A 26,214-nucleotide genomic window follows, 5' to 3' on the forward strand; every position below is an offset into this window, starting at 1 on the left:
TTTCCACTCAGAATTTTAAATACATATATCCACTTTTTTCCTCTATGACATCTGGGTTTTATATCTGTTTAAAAAGAAAGTATCACAACAAAAACATAAATTAATCCATGGTTCCTTATTGAAGTGTTTTGATGTTGTTTTTCAAAGTGTGTTTTAAAACAAAACAAAAAATCTTTCATTTATCTGCATGATTTTGTTGAGGGAGGGATCTAGGTGGTCTTTTTTCCAAACCTGCTCTCCTTCCCTCTCTGACATGCAATGCTATCATGGGTGGAGCCTCACATGTATTTGGGTTTCTGGATTCTCTGTTCTATTACACTGCTCTTCTTCTGTAGAGCAAATTCTTTGGATTAGTAACTCCAAAATATGCTCTAATACCTACTCTCTTCTTTTTGTAATACTACCTCCCTTTTCTTGCACATTAATTTTTCTAAATTAAGTATTAGTATCACTTTGATCAACTCTTCCTATCTCCCAAGGGAAAATCCTATTCACAATGCAAAAAAGTAATAATTCTGATTAAATAGATACACAATGTGTGGCTTTAGGAAATATAATATATACCTAAGCATGCATCCTTTCATTTACTCACAGTATCTTTCGTATCTTCAGTAAAGTTTTAATGATTTTTTACATGATCCTGCATATTTCTTAAAAAATTTATTCTTAGTTGTTTGAGGGATTTTTGTTGTTGCTGAGATCTTTTATTTCATTATAATTCTTAAAAATATGTAAAATTTAGCCAGGTTTAAAAATAGAACTTTATCAATAACCAATACATTCTGAAGCTTGTAAAAATTCTCCTCTCTGTTGATGGCATTTGGCCTTCTTTGGTAGGTTACCATTTGTCCACCTCCATCACTGCTTCCACAGTTTTACTGATAATTTATTCTTCATTGTTCCCCTTATCCCTGTGGGTTCATGCTTTTAAAAAATCTCTTTGCAACACTGTGGTTACTACATCCATCCATATTATCAGGTCCCCCCCCACCCCATTGCAGTCACTGCCATACACAGTTTTGGTGGAGTTCAGAAGGGGGCAAAGTTAGATGTGTTTATTCAATTTGTTACTTTAATTCAGAACTCCCATTGTATTGTCCACACAGTTACTGTTTGTACATATAAAACCTATTGTTCAGTATGACTGCTGACTTATTTAATTTTCATATTGCTTTTGTCGGTTTCAGGCAATTTTTTTCCCCCTAAGTTTTCTAAATACAGCTGACCCTTGAACAACATGGGTTTGAACTGCATGGGTCCACTCATACATAGAATTTTTTCAATAAATACACTGGAAAATTTTCGGGAGATTTGTGACAAATGGAACATTTTTTCTCTAGTTTACTTTGTTGTAAGAAAACAATAAATAATACATGCAACATACAAAATATGTTGACAGTTTATGGTATTGGTAAGTCAACAGTAAGCTTATTAGGTAAGTTTTGGGGGAGGCAAAAAGTTATATGTGGATTTCTGACCAAGCAGGGGACTGGCATATCCAACCACTGAACTGTTCAAGGGACAACTGTATATAATTAGATCAACTGCATATTAATGACTATATTTGCCTATATACATATAATACAGGCAAATCTATGTTTTATACACACACATACATTTATAGTCTATAGATATATGTTGTATTTCTCTTGATAAACTGCATTGGCTAACACTTTTAAGAAAAGTTAAAAGATAGCAGTGTTAGTGAGCATCTTTGTATTTGTTCCACCGGAATGTTAATGGGAAGGTTTTAAGAGTTTCACAAAAAGAATGTTGCCTTGGTTTGAAATACATCCTTACAGAAAAAAAAAGTTATTCATCTACTACTTTCCTTTTTTTTAAATTTAAATAATGAACATATAGCTTCTTAGTAAACACGCACCTTTTTGGCCTCTAATGAAATGATCAGTTTTCTTTTTTTGACTGCTTAAAATAGCACGGTATTAATAATCTCCTACAAATGGACACATCTTCCATGCCTAGAGGAAGCCAATTTAGCTGTGGTTTATTATTTTTAAATTTACTCCTGAATATATTTGCTAATATTTAAGATTTCTTGAATACACATCTCTTTACTCAATAATAAATATTAATAAAGGAAACAGGGCTGTAATTTTCTAGTTATCCATTTGTCAATTTCTTTTTGTTTTTATTAAGGTATCAGTGATATACAATCTTATGAAGGTTTCACATGAGCAACATCGTGGTTACTACATTCACCCATATTATCAAGTCCCTCCACCACCCCATTGCAATCACTATCAGCATAGTAATGTCTATTTCTATTTATTAAGTTTTATAGCAATTCTATACTAACAGAAATAATAATCTGCAAGATTTCCTTCTTTTTCTATTTTATGGAAGAGTTTAAATAGAATTATCTGTTTCCTGAAATTTAAAGAACTTCCTTTTAAGTCATCTGGCCCTGCCCATCTCCTTACTGATAGGTGCAGTGATACTCCTTAAACTGAACCAGAAATCCTTTGCCTGCCTGAGAAAAGAGCATGGCCTAAGCCCTACTGTCCAATGACTGAGACTGGGGGAGGGGCTCCTCCTCCCCGATCCTTCTCCTACCCAAAAGTGGGAGCCTAGGGGGCCCCTTTCTCTGTGGATGTAGGAAGCCTGAAGACTATATCAGTGGACTCCATGAAGGTTAAAAATCCCTACCACCAGTGAGAAAGAATCAGAAATAGTGGTTGGTAAGTCCCCTTTTCTGTTCTTTATATTGGTTATTTGTATTTTCTCCTTGAAAATCTCATTAAAGGCTTATAAATTATAATAGTATCTAAGGTATGCTGTTTTGTATTTCATCTAATATTTAATATTTGATATTTCTTAATGTTTCTTTTCTTTGGGTTGACTTCTTAAGATATATGCCTACTTAGTTAATTTGCAGTTTTTCCTTTCTAATGTAAGCAGTAAAGTCTACCAAGTTCTCCTGGGTACATGTCATAGTTGCATTCCATGTATTTTAATATATGTCATATTCTCATGAACATTTCATACAAAATGTATTTGTTTCCCTTATGATTTTTCTTTGACCATTTATTATTTATTCAGAAGTATATTTCTTAGGTTTCGAGTAGATAGTCTTATATTTCTTTAAACTTTCACCACAAATGTCTATATCCTTAGGCAACATTATAACACTATATTAGCATACATGATTTCAAACTTTATGTAAATGGAGTAACACTACGTGTATTTTTTAGGAAAAGAGTTTTTTTCCCTCTGTTGTACATCTGTGATATTCAATCTTGTTGACACTTGTTCTTTTGTTTCTCACTGCTGTGCAGTAAAGTAGTCCACTATAGAACCACACCACAATTTAAACATGCCTGACTATGGGCATTCAGGGACTAGTACCAAACTTCGCCATTACAAAATATTATAAGGAGCATCTTTCTACATGTCTATCACATACACATGTTAAGGTTTTACTAAGGTAGTTAAAAGAATTGCATTCAACTTTACCAAATTGTTCTCTAAAAATGGCTGTAGTAACTATCTTACTAGCTGTTCTTTTATCAGCAATGTATCAGAATTCTCTTCCTATTATGTCACATATTTGCCAATACTCTTTAAATTTTTGACAATTTAATGGATGTAAAATAAAGCACCTAGTTTCAATGTGCACTTTCCCTACCTCACCAGGGAGACTAAGCATCTTTTCAGGTTTCTTGGCTATTTTTGTCCCCTCTTCTGTGAATCATATTTGTACCTTTGATATTTTTCTCTACCAAATGGCTTTTTTCCTACTGAACTGTAGAAGTTCTTGAATATATTGTGGATACTAACCCTGTTCTTAGTACAGTATAAAACAATAAAAATACCTTCAACTAGTGTATGACTTAGTCTTTTAGGATGATACGTTATTATAAAATGCAAACAACAGAAACAATTCACTGTTTACTGATGATACATATACATCAGTGATAACACTACCTAGTAAAAAGGAAAAGCATAAAAAAAACAAAAACTTAAAAGTTATGGTTATCTCTCAGGAGAGGCAAAGTAATGTAAATGGAAAATAGATGCAAAAAGGCTGTTCTTATTTTTATTAAATGGTGAATTCACAAGTGTTCATTTTATTACGACCCGTTATAGCTTATATTCCATAGTCTTATTATGCATTACCATATTAAACATAAAAAAGGAAAGTTACTGGTAGTATGTGTAGACACACATGTACTCTCATTCTCATCTGACAGACAACATGCTCATAAATGACAGTTACATTTATAACTGCATCCAAAAAGGAAAAAGCAAAACAAAACAAACCTAGGAATAACCAAGGAGAGTCCTGTACTGTGAAAAGTATAAGACACTGTGTAAGACACAACCCAAAATATAATCTCTTATATTTTCTTCTTAGAGTTTTAAAGTTTTGTTTTTCACATTTAGGATTGACTCCACCTGGAACTGACTACTGTATATGATACGAAGAATGGAATCCAATTTTCCACTGTATGGGTAACTGACTGCCTCACTGCCTTTTATTGAATAGTTCATCATTTCTAATGCTACTTCTACCCAGTATTGTATTTCCAAACATGGGCTGGTCTCTTTCTGGGCTGTGTATTCTGTACCACTGGTCTGTTTGTTCAACTTTGCATCTATACCACAGTATAACAGCTACCAAATGTTTTGTTATCTGGCAGGGCAAGTCCTACAACTTCTTTAAAATTTACATGTTCTATTATTGCCCCTTTCCATATAAATGTTTTAATCACCTTGTCAAATTCTATAGAAAATCCAAGTATAATTATCATGCTATTCAAGTTAATTTACACATTAACATAAGAACCGACACTGTCAAGACACTGAGTCTTTCTATGCATGAACATGAGGCATATTTCTATTTACTCAGATATTCTTTAGTTTTTCAACAAAGACTTTATAATTTTCCCCAAAAGATGATTTACATTATTTTAAAAATATTCTGCAATATTTCTGAATATTGAACAATTGTTAACTATTTAGATTTCTCTCAAAGTTTTACTGAATATCAAAATAAACATTTTATGAATAAAATATTTGGTTGAATTTCTAGATATTTCCCACGGGGAGGAGAACAGTGTAGCACAGAGAAGGCACATAGTGGATCTGTGGCATCTTGCTGCACTGATGGACAGTGATTGCATTGGGTTATGGGTGGGGACTTGATAAGATGGGTAAATGCAGTAACCACATTGTTTTTTCATGTGAAACCTTTGTAAGAGTGTGTATCAATAATACCTTAATAAAAAATTAAAAAATTAAAATAAATAAAAAGAATTTCTACATATTTCCTTAGGATTAAGTCTTAGAAGTTTGTCATCTGTAAGTTTTTTACCATAGTAATTCAAGAAGTGCAAGTCTTATTAATAATTACTAATTTCTAATTTTCCTGAATCATGGGTCTCTAATTTTTTAGGAATTCAGAGTGTTCTTTTTATCTCACCTTGTCATACAGAGAAAGAATTCTTTGTATGTACTACCAGATGTGTCATATTATTATAATTCATGATACAATATTATAAAAGTAACATGTTAGAAGACTAGTCAAAATGACAAACCAGAAAGGAAAAAAAAGAACTCTTGATTTAAAAAAAAATTGAATCCTACCTTCCATAAGAATGTTTAATATTTAGAAACAAATTTATGAAAGGTCCGATTTGGTCATTTTAAGTTACATTTCAGCACTGGAGTTTTACTTAGCAATATTTAGTTTAACTTTGGTTCTCAAAGTATTGATCTCTGTCACCAAAGACATGGCTGCTTGGTCCACCAACAGAAGTTTCAGGATGATCACTGAATAGAATGCTGGGCAGGTCTGGAGGTACATGCAAGAAGGAACAACAGAAATACAGAGTACTGCCTCACAACGGCTTCTCTCTCCTTTCTGTACCTTGATAAAAGTGACCAGGAAGAAGAGAATAAAGGTGTGCCACAACTCAGCTCTCTTCTCTCAGGGCACACACAGTCTGTAGTACCTTTACTTAGCCCTGTTTTTTAATCCTAGGAGGAATGAAATCCACTCCATTTGTGCAAGCCTCTTTTGGTAGGAGCAATTACATTCAAAATAGGAGGGAAAAAAGTATTCACAAGATTTATGTGGGGAAAACACCAAAGAGAACAGAGAGTAATCCTCAGAGGATGAAAACTGTAAGTAAGTATAAATTTACTTTTCTTAAAAGAACCTTTTCATCATGAAGTAAAACACAGATGTGGAAAACAGCACAAAACCTATTTATATTTTAAAAATACATTTTATACCTTTGCAGTGGACCTTGCAGAGGGGCAGGGAAGGTAGAAAGGTTCTTAATTTTCACACTGAATAATAATTTACATTTTTTACCATAAGCTTATGTTAGCTTGTAATAATAATTAAAGTTAAAAAAAAACAAATCCTTTAGAACCAAAAAGTAGATTCAAGTCACAAAATTTAAGTATTTTTTTTTTTAACTGCCAAAGTCACACAGCTCTGGGTCTATTTAGGACCTTAATGATTTTGGCCAGACACAACTCTAAACTGGATGCCTAAAAAAACACCTGAAACCTTCTAAAATGAATAGTCAAAAAATATGACTGTTCTTCCTATGAAATAAGAGTGCTTTTTACTTTGTGAAATATTTTCAATTTTCATATACCTGATCTCTGTTGATCTTAATTATAATCCTACATCATAAATAAGAACCATTCATTCATGTTTACATCTTACAGAGGAGAAAATGAGGCCAAGAAGAGTTAAAATTAATATGGCCTTTAAAATACAGTAACTTTCATTATTAATAGACTAATATCCAAAAGGAAGCCAAACACACCATTCACAAGGCTGAGAACTCACTCACCTGGTGTGTCCTAAAGATTCCCGCCATATTGGTAGCATCACAACTGGTTTAACAGCACACTCCAAAATAGCTAAAGCCAATGCAAATTCTCTGGGTTTGCTACACATTTGAACTGCCTTGATCCAATTTGCCCTGGATTTCAGGAGGGGAAAAAATTCATTTCATTCGCTGGTCTTAAAAGCACAAGAGTTATAATTTATGATGATTCCACCTTGAGTGCATGTTTCTAGGCAAAGCAGGTATGAATACACTGCTACTGCTAGTTTCTACCTCATAAAAACATAATTTTGAATGCTGGAAGAAATCCCAGAGGTCAGTCAGTGAGTCTTCCAACTCTTTAAACCTTCTACAGTATTCTGAAACTTGGTCTAACTTCCACTTGATTCCACAATAAAGACTAGATAAAGGGATAAAGACTCTGCCTTCCAGAAATCTTTCAAGTACCAGCACTGGTTCAGTAACTTAGAAGTGCACTCACATCCCTTATGTCCTCAGGGTTTTGTGGACTAAACTGACTTCATTCAATTCACTGGCAACAAGCTTGAGTGTGCACCTGCAACAATCACTCGATAAATATTTACAGCAATAAATGTATATTCACAGCAAAAAGTGAACCTTAGTTTCCTTTACCTGTGTGAAGCCCAGTTGGGATGAAGAAAGGATGAAGGGATGTTGTTTTCCAGCTGGGTGATAGTTAGTCTCAGCGTAGATATGGTAAGAACTTTGGACCCATGGACAGAGCCATTCCATTTGAACTCTCCTGCTGGAGTCAGACAGAATTTATGGGCAAGATGCCTTCTCTTATCATGATCTTCTCTGTGCTGGTGCTTATTCAAAGCAAATGAATTGGTGGAGTACTGATTGTGGTAGACACGATACTTCCCTTCTTGACCCAACTTGAAATAATTGTTGATATTTCCTTTCATGACCACTTCCTTTTTCGTGCTCAACCGTGAAATTTCTCCTTGAGAGTTAACTACCAGTACCTGACCAAAAAAATTTAAAAACTCCATTATTCATATCAAATATGTAAGTTTTATCAATTGTCTCTCAATAATTTGTAATTTATCATTTCAAATAAGATACATCTTCATAACTGAACTTTTGAAGTTTATTTAAAGAGAAGTTAAATGCTCAAGCTCATTGTTTGTAATTAAACAACCAAGATACGCCTGCAAGAAAACTTCTATTAACTGCTTATATGTCAAACATTATTCAGTACTTTCATGTATCTCAAATATACACATGAGACTACATGTGTCAATCATTTACCAATCATTATCTCAATCCTACCATGTACAGGTTAGGGAAAAAGGAGGGCATTATATATATATATGATACCCCAAAAAATACATTCCTAGAAATAGCTTTACTTCTGCTCTTTTTATCATTCCAGCTTTAGTAAAAGAGCCAATTGTTATTTTAAAATAGTGTTTTCAAATAATTGATCCCAATCCTGTAGTAGACTCTGAAATCAATAGTGCGCCTTACTCAGCTTTTTTAAAAAGTGAAAAACAATACAGTAGACTACACAAGCAAATACCTTCCCACATTGTGAAGTAAAATACTATTTCAGGAAACTTTTCAGGTATGTACTGGGTTGCTAAGGAAAATGTCTAAGTGAAAAAGCCTGAAAGCCACTGCCTTAAAGTAGTCCCTATGATGTTCACAAAAGAACATCGTGTGTCCTTGCATATTTACCCCACAAATAATTCTCATGTCTGGGCAACACAGTCACAGCCATTAATCTGTCACTATGGCTAGCTGGGGCAGGGACAGAATACTGAGGCCTAGCTTCAATCTTTTTGTTTATAATCAGAGCTGGGATGCTGTTCTGTTCTATGTATTATACTGTGCTATCAAGGAGGTAAAATGTCTATGCTTTAGCTGCAGGGTCACCTAAAATGTTTATAGTTAGAACACAGTATTGTATCATCTATGACTCTTCAGTAAAGCCCATCAAAGTAGGTAAGGGCTACTCATTACCACATGTGAAAGAGAAGCCTCTATCTCTTTAGAATTATATATAATAAAAGAAGGAAAACCATATAGTAAGAAAGTATACCACTCACATTTTCAGTATGTCTATGCATGGGCTGAAGTTTAGGTATACAACTATACTTATCATAATATAAACTTAAACACTTTTAATCTTGTTACCCACTACATTCTTGGATGAGAAAATACAATTCAAAAGTAGGTCTACAAACTTTCTGCTCAAATTACTTTACGTTTCAGAGATTTTTGTTTTAAACAGAAGGAACACACCTCTTTGCCCTCCTTAAATAATTTATTTGCTTCATGGGCTGCGGCTGCCACCTGTTGGCTCTTCAACTGACTGAGTTTGCTGTCTGGATTCCTTAATCTGGTAATAATTCGAGTAGAACCAGAGGCTCCTCTTCCACCTCCAGGGGACTCACTTATTTCCCCATTAGACTTCTCTGATTTGAAATCACCTGTTACCAAATGAAAAGCCAAAAGTAATTGCTAACAGTAAGTAAATTATATGCAATAATAATACTTTATTTATCCAAAACTCCTATCTGGTGCACATCTAAGATCCAGAAAGTACACAAAGTCCTTGAATAGTCAAAGTAAATGTACTGACTCTTAAGGGGATTTTATTCAAGAGAAAGTATGTCCGAACTTCACTGTGAGTCATTATTATTTTACAGAAAATTCAAACATGCAGGTTATGTGTTTCAAAGCTCACCTACTAGAAAACAGGAAGGGCTGCTACAAACTTAAAAGTAACAAACATATGAACTCAAAATGCACACTAATAAAATATTGCCTTCCATATGGATTTCTGTACAAAAGGTAAAATATAATTAATTTTAGAAAGATTTCCACTGACATTCTGTTTAATTATCTAACAGTTTAAGGCTTATAAATGTAAATGCCAAGTGAATTTTCTTCTGAGGAATTCGTCTGTATACAGATAATTACACATGTGAAAATCAACTAATGGGTTTTTTTACATATAGCAAGGGCCTCTCCCATTTCCACAGTTAACTTAATTTTAAAAAGTGACAAACTGAACTGCCAAAGAGCAATTTCTGCCTTCCCATGAATCTCACTTTGGCTGAAAATTTCTTTACATTCATAAAGTTATCACATAACTATCCAATTTCCATTGGCCAGACAGCTGAACAAGATCTTTTCCTTTTTTAACATGAAGGTTTCCAAAATTAAGACAGTGTGGCACTGGTAAATGAAAGACCAAATGGAAACTTTACTATATTATGTGTTAAAAAGATAGCATTTTAAGTAGAGAAAAAACTGGGTATCCATTTTGAAAAATACAAAGTTAAGACAGTTTAGTAGACATTTGTTAATTTTATCTGTTCAGTACTCCTTTCCTTTGGGAAGATCCTCTCTCTGTTTCAATCATATGATTCTGCCAGGGCTGCGTATCAAGTATCTCGCCCTGTGCAGTGAGCAACATCACCCAGCTTGGCCAGACATGGCAGTCCCAGGACTGGCTGTATGGGGCCCAAGCCATTCAGCATCTTACCCAATTTTTAAAATCTGAAGTGGAGAAAGGGCCTAGCTTTTTGTATTAGTGAGCAGGAAGGCTATGAATTAGAGGCTGGCTACTTTTATGCCACAATATGGAGAAAACTTTTAATAATAAGAGACATAAGCTCATCACAGATGGGGATTGGTGGGGATATGAGAGGAAGACCTATGGTAACCTTACTTGGCTCCCTGGGTCCAATAATGCACCCGAGGCTGTCACTACATCTAGACCAAGTAATCCAGGAAAGGATTTTAAGATTTTTGACCCCAAAACATGGCAATGACTAAACCAAGATGGGTATCTTGTAACCTTCAATGTGTAGTAGGTAGCAAAGCAGTTGGTTAGAGTATTACAGTTTTCTCTTGGGTCTCAGACCACAAGTCTACCCATGCTGCAGTTTTACAAGATGATGAACTGCAGTGGTTACTTCCTGGGACCATCCATAAAATCCTACAATAAAGACTTTATAGAAATTGTCTGGTATAGGCCGGACTTCTCAAACACAGAAATGGCACAGCACTTTTTAAAAGAAGCCCCTCCATTTAGAGCCAATGATCCAATCCTTTGCCACTTACTAAGGAAAGGCAGAAGAAAATTCCTTCCTAATGTTAAGACTAGAAGGTACAGAGAAAGGGAACAAGGCTGATACCCATTGCTCAAAGGCCATATTCCACCTATTATAAAGTTGTGAATCACTGCGATGCTAGATGCATCCCTGAGGCAGAGAACAGGGTGGATTACTCTATCCTTTGTAGCTAGCTCAGTGTTTAATGTCAGAAGCAGAAACCTAGGCAGACTTTATTCACCTGAGGGCTAGAGCTATTGCTCTGCTAATCAGACAAAGTAAAGGGGGGGTTACCTTTAGGGACTGTGAGCCAAGTTTCTGGGCATTAGGTACTAGCTGAGTACCCAGGGAATCCACAGGGGGGGCTACTGCCAGGAAAAACCCCAAACCTGCCAAATGGGGATGTATTATTATTCAAAACTACAGCAATCCCCAGCAACTCATCCCTAAAAAGAGCCAGCAGGAAATAGGCTGCTAAAGCCTCTAGAAGAGGGTCTTCCCATGTCCTTCTCACTTTTCATCCAAAATCATCCTCCCGAAAACCAATGGCAGCCAGATTTACAGAACAACACTCTCTACCAGCAGGATAATGAGTGTTACAGGCAGTTAAATTTATAATTTGGTTCATGGATTGTGAGATCAAGATAAGCTACATCCAGACCTCATCAAAAATAATACACAACACACAGAAATCCTAGATACAATTACGATCACCAGATGTAATTCTGGGAAACAGGTTTTTCAAAATTTTTCAGTTGTGGATGCATGCGATCTTTGCATCATGTCAGTTAGGTGGAAGTAATTTTTATTTTGAATAACACGTGCCTGCTAAATTACCTAAGGGTGGAATTACAGATTTTTATTTTTTCTATCCTTGCAGCATCCCTTTCTTTAGAAAACCATTCCTACCCCACTCCACTCATATACTTTTGCTGGAGCCATCAATCATAATACCTTGCCTGCCCTGGCCTCAGGGGTGGGAACAATATGTCCAAGATAGGCCACTCAAATTCCTTCCTCAAGGACTTTTGATTTGGAGCACGAGTAGGGGCCTTGCCTTTGGGTCACAGACCTGGGGAAGATATGAATACAAACTGCTGATGCCATCTTCCCTGCCACTTGGAAAAAGCCTGTCTGTATTAGGAGAGAATGAAGTTAACACACAAACATACGCAGATCAAAAAAGTGAGAGAGGAAGAGAGGAAGACAGAAAGAGTTTTGGTGCTCCAGTTATGCCCAATGATAGCTGGACTTCCCTATTATATGAGCTAATTAAACACCCTTTTTACTTAAGCTAGTTTAAGCTGGTTTGGTCACTTGCAATTGAAAAAGTTGTAATTATAACAGCTCATACCATAAACAAACTTACACTCTAGAAGGATTAAAAATCGAGTTATACACATATATGAAATTACTGTAAAATATATGCATATTCTTGGGATAGGGATGGTCTTCCTTAGTAAGACACAAAATCCAGAGAAACCCTAAAGAAAAAGATGGATAAATTTACATAAAAATGTAGAAATTTCTGTACAAGACAGCAGAAAGAGTTAAAAACAAGCAATGACTATAAAAGTATGGTAAACTCAAAGATTAATAGCCATAATACATAAAGCATTCCTAAAATTCAGTAAGGAAAAAAATGTCAAAACTCAATAGGAAAAAATGAGCAAAAGACATGAATAAGCAATTCATAGGAGGTTCAACAACTGAAGATAAACTCAACCATATTAGTAAGCAGAGATATGCAAACTTTTAAATGAAATACTTTTCACCATTGGCAAAAATACTGATGATGTTGAATTTAGGCAAGAGTATGAAGAAATACATGTTACTTAAATTATGTATGTGATTATATACGTATGTAGATTAATATAAATCCCTTTTAATGTACAATTAAGCAGTAGCCATCACTATTTGCAAAATGTACCTACCATTCGACCCAGCAATTCCACTTCCTGTTTCTATATTGCCAGAAATACTTGAGTACACGAAGGTACATGTTGAAGATGTTAAAGGCACCACTATTTGTAATAATGAGAAAACTGTTAACAGCCTAAAGGTCCACTAATACAGTAAATGAATTATGGTTCATCCATACTATGGAGTACCATGCAGCAGTTAAAAAGAGAACAAATTAAATTTGTAACATGAAAAGATCCCCTAAATGTATCACTGAGTAAAAAAAACAAGATCCATGAACAATCATGCAGAATGATCCCATTTATGTTTAAAAAAAAAAACTTTTTGTAAACATACATACATTAACAAAACTGCATGGAGAAAGATACAAAATGTTACACATCAAACTGTTGATGGTGTTTACCTTTGGGAAGGGGAGTGTGAAAAAGATCTGTTTTTTTCCTGTATGCTTCTGTATTCTTTAAGCAAAAAAATGAGTGCAAGTGCTATTTGTGTTTAAAATAAATTTTAAAAAAAGGAAAAGTGAATCTCAATCTTCCCACCCCCATCAAACTTTTCTTTTAAAAAAGTTAAAAATTTTAAAAATTAAAAAGCTCGCTTAAATGGATGAAGTTTTTTCTTACCTATCTCTTCTTGAATAGAGACAGGTGTAAGAGATTCTCTTTCTCCATTTTCAGGATCATCAGCTGCCTTAGCAGATTCACTCTGGGAAGAATTTAGTTCACTGCTGCTGTTACTGTTTTCCAGATTAGGCTGGATGGAGGTAGTGGTGGCACTAGTGTTACTGCTGTCACATGTCTTGTTAGGTTCTTCTAGAAAAACAGAATATCTGATTTTTACATTGGAAATCACATAAAAAATAACTAATTGTCAGGAAAGTCATTTGTTTTAGGATTGTATTACAAAGCTAGATTTTAAAAAGAAAAGCTGCTCATATATGAGTAATGCAATATATGAAAATAAATTTGTAAGCAACACCCTATGAACTATTTTTTAAGCCTCCCAGTCTACTAAATCAGACTCGTAATCATGTAAGTGTATAGTACCAGGCAGACAATCTTTCAAATAGATACCCCAGAGCTGAAGAATAACAAAGTGATATAACTGTTCCCAAAACTACAGTTTTTAGATACTGAACTGAAATACATATTCTTACTTTTCAAAAAGTGTTCAAAGAGTATAGAAACAGAATTAAACAGGATTATTTATCTGTAAGATTTTCTACCTGAATTCTATGATCCCAAATTAACTAGATGGTAATGCCTAAATGATTGTTGATTTTAAGACCAACAGTCATAAGAGTATAGTTCTGGAAGTGTATCTAAATGAACATTCCCATAAACTGAAAGCCTAGCAGCTCAGAAATTAATAGCCTTCTTCCCTTATATTTTATTTTGTCACTAATAAGATGCTCTTTAAAAATCAATCATTTAGAGTAAGTGGGACTATATTAAGCTGAAAAGCTTCTGTACAGCAAAAGACACCATCAATAGAACAAGAAGGATCCCTACAGTATGGGAGAATATATTTGAAAATGACACATCCGATAAAGGCTTGACGTCCAGAATATATAAGGAGCTCACACGCCTCAACAAACAAAAAACAAATAACCCAATTAAAAAATGGGCAGAGGAACTGAACAGACAGTTCTCCAAAAAAGAAATACAGATGGCCAACAGACACATGAAAAGATGCTCCACATCGCTAATTATCAGAGAAATGCAAATTAAAACTACAATGAGGTATCACCTCACACCAGTAAGGATGGCTGCCATCCAAAAGACAAACAACAACAAATGTTGGCGAGGCTGTGGAGAAAGGGGAACCCTCCTACACTGCTGGTGGGAATGTAAGTTAGTTCAACCATTGTGGAAAGCAGTATGGAGGTACATCAAAATGCTCAAAACAGACTTACCATTTGACCCAGGAATTCCACTCCTAGGAATTTACCCTAAGAACGCAGCAATCAAGTTTGAGAAAGACAGATGCACCCCTATGTTTATTGCAGCACTATTTACAATAGCCAAGAATTGGAAGCAACCTAAATGTCCATCAATAGATGAATGGATAAAGAAGATGTGGTACATATACACAATGGAATACTACTCAGCTATAAGAAAAGGGCAAATCCAATCATTTGCAGCAACATGGATGGAGCTGGAGGGTATTATGCTCAGTGAAACAAGCCAAGCGGAGAAAGAGAAATACCAAATGATTTCACTTATCTGTGGAATATAAGAACAAAGGAAAAACTGAAGGAACAAAACAGCAGCAGAATCACAGAACTCAAGAATGGACTAACAGGTACCAAAGGGAAAGGGACTGGGGAGGATGGGTGGGTAGGGAGGGATAAGGGGGGGAGAAGTAGGGGGGTATTAAGATTAACATGCATGGGGGGGTAGGAGAAAAGGGAGGGCTGTACAACACAGAGAAGGCAAGTAGTGATTCTACAACATTTTGCTATGCTGATGGACAGTGACTGTAAAGGGGTTTATAGGGGAGACCTGGTATAGGGGAGAGCCTAGTAAACATAATATTCGTCATGTAAGTGTAGATTAGTGATAGCAAAAAAAAAAAAAAAAAGGGCAGTTCCTGTGTGGTAACCTCCAACGAGTTCTACACAAGGGTATAAAGGGCATATAAAAGTGTAGGCAAAGGGTCTGTTTGTGTTTATACAGAGGATCAAAGCCTAATAGGGCTACCCCGAAAATGAACTAAGATACGATATGAAAAAGAACTTCCAACATCTGCACTCTCTGGAAGACTCATGCCAGAAGATGATCATCAAAAAACCCCAACAAAGATCCACGCACTGCTACAGCTGTAGATGCACTCATCCCACCAGTTCCTGGACTTGCCATGGGAATGAGGAAGGAGATATCTAAGCTGGCCTGTGCATACAGTAAAACAACAAAATTGGACTGGATCTATACAGTTGGAACTCAACCAAGAATTTGGAGAAGTGCAAATTGTAGCGCTCCAAAGTCTTACAACTACAAACTATTTACTGTTAAAAGAACATATGGCATGTGAACAGTCCCCAGGAATGGGTTGTTTTAATTTGTCTGATTTCTCTCAGACTGTTCAAGCTCAGTTGGACAATATCCACCATATCATAGATAAGTTTTCACAAATGCCTAAGGTGCCTAACTGGTTTTCTTGGTTTCACTGCAGATGGCTGGTAATTACAGATATGCTTTGGTTATGTAACTATACTCCTATTATGTTAATGTGTGTGTGCAATTTAAGTAGTAGCTTAAAACCTATACATGCTGAAGTTACTATACAAGAAGATATATCAAAGAAATAATCAATCTTCCCATGTTTTCTTCCGCCTGCTACTTCTATAGCTTTTCTTCTTCCTTCCTAATTACAACCCTTAAATAGAATTCGTGCCTCATATCAAATTTACCGAGTATCATAATTCTTCCAAGTGGTAAAGATACCTCAAGACAAATGCTGGGCATAGAAGCCACAGGGCATAAATATGCAAAGAAGTAAAAAGCTAACCTTTTCAAACAATAAGGCTTCTCTCTCACTTACCAACTTCACATTTCCCTGTATGGCCCCAGAAGATGACTGGTTAGCCAGAGACGGGTAAGATTCCTCAAGGGAGGAACAACCTAAGACAGGCACAGTCGCAGGGGGGTCATCAGGTGAGAAATTGGGGATCAACAGAGGTGAGGCTTAGAACCTCACCCCCCCGTTCTGAGAGAAATCTTCTGCATCCGTGGATGTTTTATTGCCCTTGTCTAGCTTGGATTAACACATAGTCTATAGGCACACACCTGATCATCTACATGTGCTCTCTTACAACACTAAACTATGTTTTCTACCTTTATCTTGTATCTACCTCCCACTTCAGCATTTTATTAAAAATAATAATAATAAAGAGAGAAATGTGGTATCCACATATAAATCAAGTATAAAAACCAAATGAGTATTCATATTTGAACTGTTTATAGTTCACAATGCATGAGCAAAACCGAAAGTTTCTGTGATGACTGCCCTTGTACTGTTCACTATGTAACTTATTCATTATGTAAGAATTTGTTCTACATGTAAAAACTTGTTTGTTATGCCTCAGAAGATTGGAGACTGACAAAAATTAGGCTTGGGGTGGAATAATGATTGTGCATTGAGCATTGACTCCCCTATACAGAATTTTATTGTCGTTAACAACCATTTGATCAATAAATATGAGAGATGCCCTCACAAAAAAAAAAAAAAAAAAAAAAAGAAGGACAGACTTCCAATGGTAAAATAAATTAGTAACCGGGATGTAATGTATAGCATAAGGAATATAGTCAAGATATTGTAACAGCCTGGTAGGGTGATAGCTGGAACCTAGAATTATGTATATAAATGTTCTACCACTGTGTTGTACACTTGAAACTCATGTAATGTAATACTGTGTGTCAACTACCCTTCAATAAAAAATAATTATTTAAAAAAAAATCAAAAAAAAATCAAAAAATAAAATCAATCATTTATACATGCTGAAGTTACTCTACAAGAAGATATGTCAAAGAAATAATCAATCTTCCCATGTTTTCTTCCGCCTGCTACTTCTATAGCTTTTCTTCTTCCTTCCTAATTACAACCCTTAAATAGAATTCGTGCCTCATATCAAATTTACCGAGTATCATAATTCTTCCAAGTGGTAAAGATACCTCAAGACAAATGCTGGGCATAGAAGCCACAGGGCATAAATATGCAAAGAAGTAAAAAGCTAACCTTTTCAAACAATAAGGCTTCTCTCTCACTTACCAACTTTACATTTCCCTGTATGGCCCCGGAAGATGACTGGTTAGCCAGAGACGGGTAAGACGCCTCAAGGGAGGAACAACCTAAGACAGGCACAGTCGCAGGGGGGGGCCATCAGGTGAGAAATTGGGGATCAACAGAGGTGAGGCTTAGAACCTCACCCCCCCTGTTCTGAGAGAAATCTTCTGCATCCGTGGATGTTTTATTGCCCTTGTCTAGCTTGGATTAACACATAGTCTACAGGCACACACCTGATCATCTACATGTGCTCTCTTACAACACTAAACTCTGTTTTCTACCTTTATCTTGTATCTACCTACCACTTCAGCATTTTATTAAAAATAATAATAATAGAGAAATGTGGTATCCACATATAAATCAAGTATAAAAATCAAATGAGTATTCATATTTGAACTGTTTATAGTTCATAATGCATGAGTAAAACCGAAAGTTTCTGTGATGACTGCCCTTGTACTGTTCACCATGTAACTTATTCACTATGTAAGAATTTGTTCTCCATGTAAGAACTTGTTCGTTATGCTTCAGAAGATTGGAGACTGACAAAAATTAGGCTTGGGGTGGATTAATGATTGTGCATTGAGCACTGACTCCCCTATACAGAATTTTATTGTTGTTAACAACCATTTGATCAATAAATATGAGAGATGCCCTCAAAAAAAAAAAGTACACACTTCCAATTGTAAAATAAATAAGTAACCGGGATGTAATGTATAGCATAAGGAATATAGTCAAAATATTGTAACAACTTGGTATGGTGATAGCTGGTACCTAGAATTATCATGTATATAAATGTTGAATCACTGTGTTGTACACCTGAAACTAATGTAATACTGTGTCAACTACCCTTCAATAAAAAATAATTATCTACAAAAAAAAAAAAAAAATCAATCATTTAAAATAAAAACTGGTTGACAACATATCAGAAAGGCTGTCTCTACTGTATAATACACTCCTTAATTTTTTATGAGAAAAACCCAACGACCTGAGAAAAATGGGAAAATGAAAAAGGCCACAAAATAAATAAAAATGGCCTTTACACATATGAAAATATGCTTACTTAATACAAAGAGAAATGCAAAAAAAATCTATATAGAATGCAAAATGGTATAAAGGTGACAAAAGGAAACTGATGATACCTAGAAAAATTATACCTGCATTTACTCTGAACCTAGCAACCTCAAGCCAAGAAATCTATCCCAAAATACACTTGACAAAAACACTAAATTACTTACAGCTCTACTCACTGCAGCATTATTTGTAATGGCAAGCGACCAGAAACAAACAAAATGTCCAATAATGGGCACCGGTTAAATAAAAGATGGCTGACATAATGACATACCACACTCTGTGACAGGGATAGAGGAAAATCATCATAATCTACATCTGAAATGACCTAGATTAAATGTAAAAAAGAAAGGTGCAGAACAATACTTATAGTATGCTAATGGCACTTGTGTGGAAAGGGAGAAGAATACAAATTTATAGACATACTTTGTTTTTATTTATCAAAAAATGGAACAACCAAAAAATAAAAATGCCTACCTATAAAGGGAAAGGAAGGAAATGGTGACTTAGAGGAGGAATGGAAATGAAAATTCTCTAACATATACAGTTACATAGTTTGACTTTACAATCATGTAAATATTTTATATTAAAAAAAAATTAAAGTTAGCAATACAATCTCTAAAAACTGAAACAAATAAACCTAAATGCATATCCAGTTGTTGTTAAAACCACTCAGAGGGGAAAAACATTATTTCTAGTAACTTTGGAACACAGTATTTTGATTGTCATCCTTATGATACCATGAACCCTTTGATGCAATATGATATGAAGTGCCCAGCATACCAATAGAAATCTAAGGAAAGAGCTACAAAAAAACTTAAATGCTATTCAGTAACCTTACTGTCAGCTGTAATATCAGTAATACAAAATTACTGTAATATGTAATTTACTATTATTAATGTACATTAGGATACTAATAATTATTATTATTACAAATGGACATGTATATCTGGAAAAAACAAATACCTAACTAAGTTATTATTACCAGGAACTAAGGTTTTCCATGTAAGGGAAAAGAGATACAAGGGTACACAAACAAAGAAACTAAGTATGCAACCCTCAATCTGAACTTAGAATGTCAGTATGAACTGTTGGTTTTTTCTTTAAAAAAAAAAAATAATAATAATATATTTCCTAACACAACCTACCAAAAAAGCCTAGAGGCAGTGAGACCCCAAGAGCAGTACATACTGCTGGGCCCAGAGTGTGGTATTTAATCATTCACACTAAAAGGAGTCAGGGCTTCTTGAAAGAATGACTGATTCCAGCCAGGTCTGGGGAAGGAAATGTGTAAGATAAGCCTGACATCTTAACCTGCCAAACAGCAAGGAAGGTATCTTATATTACTGGGGTCATGGCAGATGGACTCAAAAGGCAGCATGAAGTTAAGTCCTGCTGGTCAATACAAACAAATGAATGACAACTACACTCACTGAAGTAAACTGACCCAGGAGTTCAAACAGATACTTAAAATGAGAAAACCACACCCCTCCCCAAAGTTCCATAACTCATGAATCACCACTGATGTAACTAAACACCAACTCCTGACTCTACAAATTAGAATTTAAGAGAAGTAAGCATTTATTCCTGCTCTAACAGTATTTCAAGGGATTCAAAAAGTCTCAGTTAATGTGGGTTAATTCTTTATAGAAAAATTCCAGTTTAAAAAAATATAGAAAAAAGGCTAGAATTAGAAATCATATTATAACCTACAAATAGCTGATTCTGGAAAGATCATCAATGAATGAGAAGTCAACAGGGAACTTTACAGTGTTACGACCTGAACTCGCTGATCAATTTTAGCATTTATAAAGCTAGAACAAACAGACACCATGAGCCCTTTGATGCAATATGATGTGAAGTGTCCAGCATACAGCTTATGTAGTGCTTTTGCCAAAAATAAACTTAAGCCTTTCAAACAAATTAAACACTCAGAGGAAAGAAACAAGACAAATCCCGAATGTGGGATATTCTAGGAGAATACACCAGAATTCTTCCAACAAGTCAACAGCATGTAAAAGTGAAAAATGTCAGGGAAGGGAAGAGTGCTCTAGACCAAGAGACCCAAGAGATATAAAATCAAATGTCATGTCATATGGGGCTCTTATTTATATTTATTTCAAACACAGCAAATAAAAATAAAAAAATAAAACTTTTTAAGTAAGGAAGTTTAAATTGACTGAACAGCAGGTATTAAGGAACTGTCTATTTTATTAAGATGACAATGGCACTGTAATTTTGTAAGAAAATGTCCATATTCTTTGAATATGATTATATGATTCATATAACATGACGTCCAGGATTTGCCTTAAAATACTGCAGTAGGTACTGGCACAAGAACAGACCCATAGACCAGTGGAACAGAATAGAGAGTCCAGATATAAACTCAAGCATATATGGTCAATTAATATACACTAAAGGAGCCATGGACATACAATGGGGAAATGACAGCCTCTTCAACAGCTATTGTTGGCAAAACTGGACAGCTACATGCAAGAAAATGAAACTGGATTACTGTCTAACCCCACACACAAAAGTAAACTCAAAATGGATCAAAGACCTGAATGTAAGTCATGAAACCATAAAACTCTTAGAAAAAAATATAGGCAAAAATCTCTTGGACATAAACATGACCAAGTTCTTCATGAACATATCTCCCCGGGCAAGGGAAACAAAAGCACAAATGAACAAGTGGGACTATACCAAACTAAAAATATTCTGTATAGCAAAGGACACCATCAGTAGAACTAGAAGACATCCTACATACAATATGGGAGAATATATTCATAAATGACATATCTGATAAGGGGTTGAAATCCAAATTACATAAAGAGCTCACGCACCTCAACAAACAAAAAGCAAATAAGCCAATTAAAAAATGGGCAGAGGAGCTGAACAGACTCTTCTCCAAAGAAGACTCAGATGGCCAACAGGCACATGAAAAGATGCTCCACATTGCTAATCATAAGAGAAATGCAAATTAAAACCACAATGAGATATCACCTCACACCAACATCCAAAAGACAAACAACAACAAATGTTGGAGAGGATGTGGAGAAAGGGGAACCCTCCTACACTGCTGGTGGGAATGTAAACTAGTTCAACCATTGTGGAAAGCAGTATGGAGGTTCCTCAAAAAACTAAAAATAGAAATACCATTTGACCCAGGAATTCCACTTCTAGGAATTTACCCTAAGAATGCAGCAGCCCAGTTTGAAAAAGACATATGCAGCCCTATGTTTATCACAGCACTATTTACAATAGCCAAGAAATGGAAGCAACCTAAGTGTCCATCAGTAGATGAATGGATAAAGAAGATGTGGTACATATACACAATGGAATATTATTCAACCATAAGAAGAAAACAAATCCTACCATTTGCAACAACATGGATGGAGCTAGAGGGTATTATGCTCAGTAAAATAAGTCAGGCAGAAAAAGACAAGTATCAAATGATTTCACTTATCTGTGGAGTATAAGAACAAAGAAAAAACTGAAGGAGCAAAACAGCAGCAGACTCACAGAACCCAAGAATGGACTAACAGTTACCAAGGGGAAAGGGCCTGGGGAGGGTGGGGGGGAAGGGAGGGATAAGGGGGAAAATGGGGCATTATGATTAGCACACATAATGTAGGGAGGCGGGGACACGGGAAAGGCAGTATATACAGAGAAGACAAGTAATGATTCTATAGCATCTTACTACACTGATGGACAGTGACTGTAATGGGGTATGTGGGGGGGACTTGATAATGTGGGGAGTCTAGTAACTATAATGTTGTTCAAGTAGTTGTACATTAATGATATAAAAAAAAAATACTGCAGTAGGGAACAACCCAAATTCACATCAACAGGAAAAGGAATAACCTGCGGTATAATTACACAAAGTAGTATTATTAGGCAGTTAATATGAAAAGAACTCCAGCAATATACCTCATTATATTAGTAATGTAGATGAAAATTAAGTCCCAAAAAGTTACACTTAATAACCTATACTTAACACAATACACTTGCTCTAAAGTTTAAAACAACTAAAAGAGAAGTATGCACTTTTGGCAAATCATGTAAACTCAATGAAGCAAGAGTATGTGAGTTACACATCACTTTGACCTCCAGTTTCAACTGTCTCCATTTTTAAAAATTAGGTTTCCCTTATAAAAAGGAAAGAAGATTGTAGTGAAAACAGGATTCAGGGTGAAAATCACTTCAGGTAGAGGAGAAGGAGGCATGGGCTGGGATTGGGAGATGATTAGATGCAAGTTAGTTTCAAAGCAGTACTTAGCTTTTTATTTTGGGTGAGAGGTTCCTAGGAGTTATGTCATTAAAGGTCATTTTAAGCCTGAATTAAACATTAAGGGGGACTATGCAATGACCAATGATGAGTACAATTTACCAAGGATTATGACTTATCTAATACTGTACACCTGAACTCAAAGGGGGAAGGAAAACATTTTTAAGTTGAGTAAGAAGAAAGAGGGAAAAAAAAAGTTTTTTAAAAAGCATGGGTGAAATAAGTATGACAAAAACCTTCATAATTTTTTAGTGTGTAAGTGTCATTATACTATTCTCTTAACTTTCATGCATGTTTGAAAATTTTTATGATACAAAATTTTATATGGAAGACAGAAATGGAAAATTTAAATGACAGCTACAAGCCAGTAATACAATCAACTAAGGTTGGAAAAATGCATGTATATGAAAGAAAGGAACTATGTCTCACACAAACAACATCAAATTCCTCACTAATCTTTTCTTTTACAGCAGTAGACCTAGACTGTAGAGTAACTGTCTAAAAATCATCCTCTCAAATAATAACATAGTATATAATGACATCCTCTCATTTATGAGCTCAGAGTTCAGAGTGTATTTGCTCACAGAAATATAAGAAAAAGTGATTAGGTTCTAGACCTGTCCACAAAAACTTTTTTAGCATATAATATGCCTACAAGTATGGTTTTAACTAAGAAAATAATTCTAGTATAGAAACTTAAGAGAGCCTAACTACGTGTGTGATACATATGCAAATATACTTTATACAAAGAACTCTATGCTATTAGGGAGAAAATGGTACTTCATAAAAGATAAGCCATCAATCCCCTATCCAGATATTCTAATCTAAAAATACCATGAACCCACTAACAGCAAGCTGAGTCCAGATTCTATCCATTAAAACTTTCAAGGTGTTAATAAACTGAGGACTACCACAGACTCATACACAGCTTTTTTGTTAATTTGTCCCAAGTTAATTTGTCTTAAGTGGGAAATAACTTACATAGTATTTCCTTTTCACTTTAGAATACTGACTCTGTTTTTTAAAAATAATTGTTCTAAAAATAACAGCAAACCCACAGAATCTGAGAAGAGTCTAGTGGTTACGAAAGGGGAGGGGTGGGGGGGAAGGGGTAGGGAGGAAGGGAGAAGGGGATTGAGGGGTATTATGATTAGTACACATGGTGTGGGGGAGGTCATGGGGAAGACAGTGTTGAACAGAGAAGACAAGTACTGACTCTGTGGCATCTTACTACACTGATGGACAGTGACTGCAATGAGGTGGGGGTGGGGGGGACTCGATATATGGGTGAATGTAGTAACCACACTGTTTTTCAAGTGAAACCTTCATAAGAGTGTATATCAATGATACCCTAATAAAAATAAATAAATTTTAAAAAAGAAAGCAATTCTGAGAAAGAAGAACAAAGCTGGGGGGTTTATGCTCCCTGACTTCAAGCTCTAGTACAAAGCCACAGTAATCCAAACAATATGGTACTGGCACAAGAAGAGATGCATAGATCAATGGAACAGAATAGAGAGCCCAGATATAAACCCACACATCTATGGTCAATTAATATCTGATAAAGGAGCCATGGACATACAATGGAGAAATGACAGCCTCTTCAACAACTGTTGTTGGTGAAACTGGAAAGCTACATGTAAGAGAATGAAACTGGATTAGTGTCTAACCCCATACACAAATGTAAACTCGAAATGGATCAAAGACCTGAATGTAAGTCATGAAACCATAAAACTCTTAGAAGAAAACATAGGCAAAAATCTCCTGAATATAAACATGAGCAACTTTTTCCTGAACACATCTCCTCGGGCAAGTGAAACAAAACAAAAAATCAACAACTGGGACTACATCAACTAAAAAGCTTCTGTACAGCAAAGGACACCACCAACAGAACGAAAAGGCAACCTACAGTATGGAAGAACAGATTCATATTCTTATCTGATAAGGGGTTAACATCCAAAATACATAAAGAACTCATACACCTCAACACCCAAAAAACAAATAACCTAATCAAAAAATGGGTGGAGGACCTGAAATAACACTTCTCCAAAGAAGAAATACAAACGGCCAACAGGCACATGAAAAGATGCTCCACATCACTAATCACCAGGGAAACGTAAATTAAAACCATAGAGATGACTACCTCACATCAGTTAGAATGGCCACTATCCAAAAGACAAAAAATAACAAAGGCTGGCGAGGGTAAGGAGAAATGGGATCCCTCCTACACTGTTGGTGGACTGCAATTGGTGCAACCACTGTAGAAATCAGTATGGAGGTTCCTCAAAAAACGAAAAATAGAAATATCACTTGACCCAGTAACTCCACTCCTAGGAATTTACCCAAAGAAAAAAAATCCCTGATTTGAAAAGATATATACACCCCTATGTTTATTGCTGCACTGTTTGCCACAGCCAAGACTTGGATACAACATAAGTGTCCATCAATAGATGACTGGATAAAGAAGGTATATGTGTATGGTACATATACACAATGAAATATTATTCAGCCGTAAAAAGAAAAGAAATCCTGTTTGTAACAACATGGATGAATCTAGAGGGTATTATGCTCAGTGAAATATACCAGGTGGAGAAAGGCAAATACTAAATGATTTCACTTATTTGTGGAATATAAAAACAAAGCAAAACAGAAGGAACAAAACAAATTAGACTCATAGACACTGAGAAGTGACTAGTGGTTACCAAGGGGAAGGGGAGTAGGTGGGAGGGAGTAGGTGGGGGCAGTGGGAGGGAGGATGTGGGGCATACTGTTGAACTACTGTGATGTACATTTGATTTTAAAAAAAAGATATAGCTTGAAATGATATACACACATATATATTTTTTTATTTTGGAATCATTAATCTACAATTACATGAGGAACATTATGTATACTAGACTCCCCCCATCACCAAGTCCCCCCCACAAACCCCATTACAGTCACTGTCCATCAGCGTAGTAAGATGCTATAGAATCACTACTTGTCTTCTCTGTGTTGCACAGCCCTCCCCGTGCCTCCCCCCACATTATACATGCTAATCTTAATGCCCCTTTTCTTTCCCCACCCCCCTTATCTCTCCCTTCCCACCCAACCTCCCCAGTCCCTTTCCCTTTGATAACTGCTAGTCCATTCTTGGGTTCTGTGAGTCTGCTGCTGTTTTGTTCCTTCAGTTTTTCCTTTGTTCCTATACTCCACATATGAGTGAATTCATTTGGTATTTGTCTTTCTC

At 35.5% G+C, this 26,214-nt stretch overlaps 1 protein-coding gene across 16 annotated transcripts in view; it reads right to left on the reverse strand.

Annotated features, from left to right (window-relative positions):
- BPTF (bromodomain PHD finger transcription factor) overlaps window positions 1-26,214 on the reverse strand; it is a 158,580-nt gene that overhangs the window by 66,536 nt on the left and 65,830 nt on the right. For 10 of the 16 annotated variants that reach the window (XM_036899868.2, XM_036899875.2, XM_036899871.2 and 7 more), the window contains 4 exons: window positions 13,468-13,656; window positions 9,102-9,289; window positions 7,464-7,819; window positions 6,834-6,965 (listed from right to left, as the gene is read on the reverse strand). In XM_036899868.2, coding sequence (XP_036755763.2) covers window positions 6,834-6,965; window positions 7,464-7,819; window positions 9,102-9,289; window positions 13,468-13,656 — 865 coding nt within the window. The remainder of the gene's footprint in view (window positions 1-6,833; window positions 6,966-7,463; window positions 7,820-9,101; window positions 9,290-13,467; window positions 13,657-26,214) is intronic. The other 6 variants (XM_036899876.2, XM_036899873.2, XM_036899870.2 and 3 more) reach the window with 2 other exon arrangements.

The sequence above is a fragment of the Manis pentadactyla genome, chromosome 4, assembly GCF_030020395.1.
Source record: "Manis pentadactyla isolate mManPen7 chromosome 4, mManPen7.hap1, whole genome shotgun sequence".
NCBI classification, from domain to species: domain Eukaryota; kingdom Metazoa; phylum Chordata; class Mammalia; order Pholidota; family Manidae; genus Manis; species Manis pentadactyla.